The following is a 7,248-nucleotide window of genomic DNA, read 5'->3' as shown; positions in this document are numbered from 1 at the left end:
CTATATTTTGGAAGAGTTTAAGAAAGACAGGTGTTAGCTCTTCTCTTAATGTTTGATAGAATTCGCCTGTGAAGCCATCTGGTCCTGGGATTTTGTTTGTTCGAAGATTTTTTAACCACAGTCTCAATTTCAGTGCTTGTTATTGATATGTTTATATTTTCTATTTCTTCCTGGTTCAGTCTCGGAAGGTTGTGCATTTCTAATAATTTGTCCATTCCTTCCAGGTTGTCCATTTTATTGGCATATAGTTGCTTGTAGTAACTCTCAGGATCCTTTGTATTTCTGCAGTGTCAGTTGTTACTTCTCCTTTTTCATTTCTAATTCTATTGATTTCAGTCTTCTCCCTTTTTTTCTTGATGATTCTGGCTAATGGTTTATCAGTTGTGTTTATCTTCTCAAAGAACCAGCTTTTAGTTTTATTGCTCTTTGCTTGTTTCCTTCATTTCTTCTTCCTTTATTTCTGATCTGATCTTTATGATTTCTTTCCTTCTGCTAACTCTTCGTATTTTTTGTTCTTCTTTGTCTAATTTCTTTAGGTGTAAGGTTTGGTTGTTTATTTGCGATGTTTCTTTTTTATTGAGGTAGGATTGTATTTCTATAAACTTCCTTCTTCAAACTGCTTTTGCTGCGTCCCATAGGTTTTGGGCTGTCGTGTTTTTATTTTCATTTGTTTCTAGGTATTTTTTGCCTTCCTCAGATTTCTTCAGTGATCTCTTGTTTATTGTGTATTGTTTAGCCTTCATGTGTTTTAATTTTTTACAGATTTTTTCCTGTAATTGATATGAAGTCTCATAGCGTTGTGGTCAGAAAAGGTATTTAATAGGATTTCAATTTTTTAAATTTACCATGGCTTGATTTGTGACCCAAGATATGATCTATCCTGGAGAATGTTCCATGAGCACTTGAGAAGAAAGTGTATTCTGTTGTTTTTGGATGGACTGTCCTATAAATATCAATTAAGTCCATTTTGTTTAATGTATCATTTAAAGCTTGTGTTTCCTTATTTATTTTCATTTTGGATGATCTGTCCATTGGTGAAGGTGGGGTGTTAAAGTCCCCTACAATGAATGTGTTACTGTCAATTTCCCCTTTTATGGCTGTTAGCATTTGCCTTATGTATTGAGGTGCTCATTTGTTGGGTGCATAAATATTTACAATTATTATATCTTCTTGGATTGATTCCTTGATTGTTATGTACTGTCCATCATTGTCTCTTGTAATAGTCTTTATTTTAAAGTCTATTATGTCTGATATGAGAATTGCTAATCTAGCTTTCTGTTCATTTCCATTTCCATGGAATATCTTTTTCCTTCTCCTCACTTTCAGTCTGTATGTGTCCCTAGGTCTGAAGTGGGTCTCTTGTAGACAGCATATGTACAGGTCTTGTTTTTGTATCCATTCAGCCAGTCTATGTCTTTTGTTTCGAACATTTAATCCATTTACATTTAAGGTAATTATCAATATGTATGCTCCTGTTACCGTTTTCTTAATTGTTTGGGGTTTATCTTTGTAGGTCTTTTCCTTCTCTTGTGCTTCCTGCCTAGAGAAGTTCCTTTAGCATGTGTTGTAAAGCTGGTTTGGTGGTGCTGAATTCTCTTAGCTTTTGCTAGTCTGTGTAAAGGTTTTAATTTCTCCATTGAATCTGAATGAGATCCTTGCTGGGTAGAGTGATCTTGGTTGTAGGTTTTTCCCTTTCATCACTGTAAATATGTCATGCCACTCCCTTCTCGCTTGCAGAGTTTCTGCTGAAAGATCAGCTGTTAACCTTATGGGGATTCCCTTATGTGTTATTTGTTGTTTTTCCCTTGCTGCTTTTAATATGTTTTCTTTGTATTTAATTTTTGATAGTTTGATTAATATGTGTCTTGGCATGTTTCTCCTTGGTTTTATCCTGTATGGGACTCTCTGTGCTTCCTGGACTTGACTATTTCCTTTTCCATATTAGGGAAGTTTTCAAGTATAATCTCCTCAAATATTTTCTGAGTCCCTTTCTTTTTCTCTTCTTCTTCTGGGAACCCTATAATTCGAATGTTGCTGTGTTTAATGTTGTCCCAGAGGTCTCTGAGACTGTCCTCAATTCTTTTCATTTTTTTTTTCTTTATTCTGTTCTGCAGTAGTTATTTCCACTATTTTATCCTCAAGGTCATTTGTCTGTTCTTCTCCCTCAGTTATTCTGCCGTTGATTCCTTCTAGAGAATTTTTACTTTCATTTATTGTGTTGTTCATCATTGCTTGTTTGCTCTTTAGTTCTTCTAGGTCCTTGCTAAACACTCCTTGTATTTTATCCATTCTATTTACAAGATTTGGGATCATCTTTACTGTCAATACTCTGAATTGTTTTTCAGGTAGAATGCTTATTTCCTCTTCATTTGTTTGGTCTGGTGGTTTTTTACCTTGCTCCTTTATCTGCTGTTTATTTCTCTGTCTTCTCATTTTGCTTAACTTACTGTGTTTGAAGTCTCCTTTTCACAGGCTGCATTGCATAATTCCTGTTGTTTTTGGTGTCTGCCCCCAGTGGGTAAGGTTGGTTCAGTGGGTAGTGTAGGCTTCCTGGTGGAGGGGACTGGTGCTTGTGTTCTGGTGGAAGAGGCCGGATCTTTTCTTTCTGGAGGGCAGGACCACGTCTGGTACTGTGTTTTGGGGTGTATGTGAACTTATTATGATTTTAGGCAGCCTCTCTGCTAATGGTTGGGTATGTGTTCCTGTCTTGCTAGTTGTTTGGTATAAGGTGTCCAGCACTGTAGCTTGCTGGTCGTTGAGTGGAGCTTGGTCTTAGTGTTGAGATGGAGATCTCTGGGAGAGCTTTTGCTGTTTAATAGTACATGGGGCCTGAAGGTCTCTGACCAAAATTCTGAACTCGGCTCTCCCATCGCAGAGGCTCAGGCCTGACATCCGGCCAGAGCACCAAGACCCTGTCAGCCACACAGCCAGGTTCGAAGGAATTTTCTTGCCTTTGGGAACTCTGAGGTCTTCTGCCAGCATTCTGTAGGTGTTCTGTAGCAGTTGTTCCACATGTAGATGTATTTTTGTTGTATTTGTGGGCAGGAAGGTGATCTCACATCTTACTGCTCCACCATCTTAAAGGTCCCCCCTATTTCCTGACTTTTTATTCTATGGCAGAATTCTATTTTTCTCTCCAGGAACCATAGCAAACTATTTGAATTTTAGCTAATTAATAGTAATATCTTATACAGATTATCTCCCTCACATATTTTTTATTATTTTCACTGCTAGTCTTACAATTTCCCTTTTCTATATAAAGTTTAGTGCCCATTAATCTAAGTCCATGAAAAACAATTGCTGTTATTTTTCCTTTTGGTGAGTAGTGAGATGAAATTTAGAAAGTAACTTGGATGGTACTAACATCTTTATAACATTGAGTTACTCTAAGAACAGGTGATGCTTTTCCGTTTGTCTGAGTCTACTATTTTGTCCTTGAGAATTGTTTCAAACTTTTCCTCAACCGGTCCTCTATCTGGTTCTATTAATGTTTTCATGTTACTTACATACCATCATATCTTACTGAATTTTTTTCATAATTGATTCTTTTGTTTTTATAAATTTATTTATTTTTGGCTGCATTGGGTCTTCGTTGCTGCACATGGGCTTTCTCTAGTTGCAGCGAGCAGGGCTCTTCATTGCAGTGCGTGGCCTTTTCATTGCAATGGCTTCTCTTGTGGCAAAGCATGGGCTCTAGGTGTGCAGGCTTCAGTAGTTGTAGCAGGTGGACTCAGTAGTTGTGACTTGCAGGCTCTCGAGCGCAAGCTCAGTAATTGTGGTGCATGGGCTTAGCTGCTTAGCAGCATGTGGGATCTTCCTCGACCAGGGCTTGAACACATGTCTCCTGCATTGGCAGGTGGATTCTTAACCACTGTGCCACCAGGGAAGCCCCATTAATTGATTCTTTAGATTCCTTAGAGTTTTCCAGATATACGTTCAGGTCAGCAGCAAAAAAAAGATAGTTTTACGGCTTCTTTATCTGTTTTATCTATTCTTATGCCTCTAAGTCAGTTCTTATGATCAATTACTTTGACTAATATTTGCATTAAAGTGCTGATTAGTGTAGAGATTGTAGGCACAATTGCCCTGTTCTTTTTGGAAATATCACTACTGTTCCTTATTAAATAAGATAATACTGACTTTAGAAGATATGCATGTGTATGTACATGTGTATCTACACAAATAATGCACATTGTGAATATACACATATAACACGTGTGTGTATATACACATAATACATGTGTCTACACAGATATATATGACATTAGTGTACATGTGTATGTGTGTGAGTGAAAATGTGGAAAGTTTTCTTAGAGTTTTAAACACTATTTCCGTTCCACTGTTTTATTCTTCAGTAATTGAAATACCATGAATGCTATTCCTTCCTTTCCTGTCTTCCTTTTCCTCTACTTTCCATTTTACCCTTTTTAATCCTTTTTTTAAATCTCATTTTTGTTCTTTGCGGTTTTGTTTGTTCATTTCTATTATTAACTTATGAATTTATGAATAAAGGTGGGTTTTCATATTGTTAAATGCTTTTATGAATATATTTAATTCCATGTTAACTATTATAATACAGTTTACCTCTAATTTACGATTATTGTTTCAGGGAGAATTTCCGTCAACTGGTATATGTTGACTTCCTATTTTTCTTGTTATCTTCACTGTATTGAAGTGTTTTTTTACAAAATTTCTAGTTTAATGGTGCTCTGTCATTGTTGCAAAATCCAGTTACTTAGTGGATGTTCATCTTTGTTTCAGTGGTGTTAATGACAACAAATTAACAACTTTACATTAAAAAGTTATTTTTCAAATACATATTAATAATGCTTACTTTTACTTCATTTCAATTCACTCTAAAGATGAAATAATTTTTCTGAATTACCAATGCTATTAAATTAAAATTTTAATAATTGTAAATTAATACAAAATAAGTAATGAATAGTAAAAGCATCTTTTCTCTTGTTTGTATTTTTAAAAATTGATGTAATGGGAAATAAATCTTTGTTCATTTAATGTTTAAATTAATATCCATTTAAAATTTTACAGATAAGTGCATAGAGCCTGGGAAGAAACTCAAACTGGAATATGGGCTAAAATATAATTTTCTTAAGATAAGGTCAAGATTCTGTAACAAAAAAGAGGTGTTTTCCCATTATTTTGATATATCTTAACAGTAAACTGATGGTAAACTCAGTAGGGTAATTGAGGTGCTCTTTACAAAGGTGTGGGAAAATGTTAGGGACAACCAACAGGGCATGGTACTTTGAGGCCAGCCACATAAGAAAGCTATGGTACTCTGAGGCCAGCCACATGAAAAACCTATGCCACCTCTTCTGCAGGGGCAAAGGGCTGGGTGATTGTCTGAAACCTGAGGAAATTGCTAGATTGCTAGAAAGTGACAGTTGGCAGGAGCTGTGGCCATCGATAGAAGGGAACAATCAAACCAGGTGAGATGGCAAGGATGGAGCCAGGGTAATAAGTACACTCCTCCCCTCTGTCTCACGATGCACTCAATCTGCAGAAAGATTCTGAGTGTTCATTGCAGCCTGGTATTTAATTGATATATTTTTTATTACTGGATAATTTATCTTTTAGTAATTATCAGTATTTCAATTTCCCTTAAAATATCCATCCATATCATTTTCCTATTTTATTTATTGTTTTTTCTCAAGATTTGTATGATATATGCATACTTTAAATATCTCTATATTAACTATTATTCTGTAATAAATGTTGTAAAGGTTTTTCTTAGTTTGTCATTTGATCTTTAATTCTTTGCAGTGCCTTTGATGTACAGAAGATATGTTTTATAGGGCTAAGTATACTAAGGCTTATTGTATTATTTCTTCTGGGAATTTTTTAAAAATTATAAATACTTTCTTATCTATTTGTTAGCCTAATATATTTGTAGATTTTTTTTGATATCTACGATTTAAGTATAAGTGTAAGTATAGATGTTTAAAAGAGCTCAGAATATTTTTTTCTTGTGATGTTAGATAAGAATTCTAAGGAGTATATGTATGCACGTGTGTTTGTGTGCGCTTATGTATATAGACAATTAGCCCAATGATGTTTTTAAAATAATCTATTCCTTTTCATTTTATTATATGCATCACATCAGAGTCTCTTTAAAGACCATGTAAATTGTTTAACTGATCTATTTATGCCAGCTCACACTGTTTTAATTATTATAGATGAATCATTTTGGGCTTCTGATAAGGCAAGTCACTTTGAAGCCTGTTTCTGCTCAGTGATGCTCATCTTTTACACTGAATCCTTCATTCAGTTCCATCAATCGTTACACACACAGAGAATGTAAATCAATAGAGTTCCTGTGTTGAGAAACCTGGGGCGTACAGTAAGAAAATGGAACAATTTACAGAAGACCTTATGCAAACTCAAAAATGTACCTCATCCAATTTGGCAATATAAATGTCTCCACAAATTGCATTTATGTAAATTGGCTAGGATGATCCAATCACCTGTAAGCCTCTTTAAATTGTCATTCATAAAGGTAAAGTATAAAGTGGCTTTCTATCTATCATAAAATGTGTGTGAATAATTGTTCAGTTTGATTTCTGTATGCTTCTAATCAATGTAATATAGTTTTGAATTGAGAGTTAAAGGCAACTCAAATGAGGAAGAAAATTATTACCCAGCTTTAGATCTGATTCACATTAAAGCAAAAGTTATTTCCACACTTTTTAAGATAAGTGCTGAAATGTCCAGAAGCTATGCCTGCTTCCATGATGAACATGTTTTCTTGTTGCACCTTGGGGAAATTGGCTCGTGAATGCACCATGTTCATCAGCTCTCTCATTCTCTGGGCCACCTGCTAATTTGCTGTAAGCAACAGAAGTGATGATGATATTTTTGTGTCTTCACCCACTAAATTACTTTCATGCCCCAAATGTCCTAATTGGTATTCTGTTCCTCAAAGCGTCCATAGTTGATTTTCATAAGGAAATGAAAATGTCGGTGGGGTTGTCCGCCTGAGCTCCCCACAGGTAGATGAGTCTTATGACACACCGGCCACCACCTCCGCTCGGAAGTGATGCCGTGCTCAGCATCACTTGATGGGGCTCCTACATTAAGACTTACAAAACTCTCTGTCCGTCCCCGGGCCTGTGAAAGCACCTCTCCTCCGCGGCCTCCGTCCTGCCGCCATGTACTGGTGCCTGGGTGAAGCGCTGCTGCTGTCCCATGTCGGGCCCACAGCCCTAGGTTCGGCGGCGGCCAACTCGG

At 36.1% G+C, this 7,248-nt stretch overlaps 1 protein-coding gene across 1 annotated transcript in view; it reads left to right on the top strand.

Moving 5' to 3' along the window:
- The first annotated feature begins 7,169 nt into the window (after positions 1-7,169).
- Positions 7,170-7,248, top strand: part of LOC112393464 (glutamate dehydrogenase 1, mitochondrial-like) — a 997-nt gene continuing 918 nt past the window's right edge. The window contains 1 exon segment of the mRNA XM_024735714.1: positions 7,170-7,227. Within this exon segment, the coding sequence (XP_024591482.1) occupies positions 7,170-7,227 (58 nt within the window).

This window comes from Neophocaena asiaeorientalis, unplaced genomic scaffold (assembly GCF_003031525.2).
Source record: "Neophocaena asiaeorientalis asiaeorientalis breed wild unplaced genomic scaffold, Neophocaena_asiaeorientalis_V1.1 scaffold40, whole genome shotgun sequence".
In the NCBI taxonomy this organism is placed as follows: domain Eukaryota; kingdom Metazoa; phylum Chordata; class Mammalia; order Artiodactyla; family Phocoenidae; genus Neophocaena; species Neophocaena asiaeorientalis.
The sequence above is the reverse complement of the archived record's forward strand: the minus strand, read 5'-3'. Positions and strand labels throughout refer to the sequence as shown.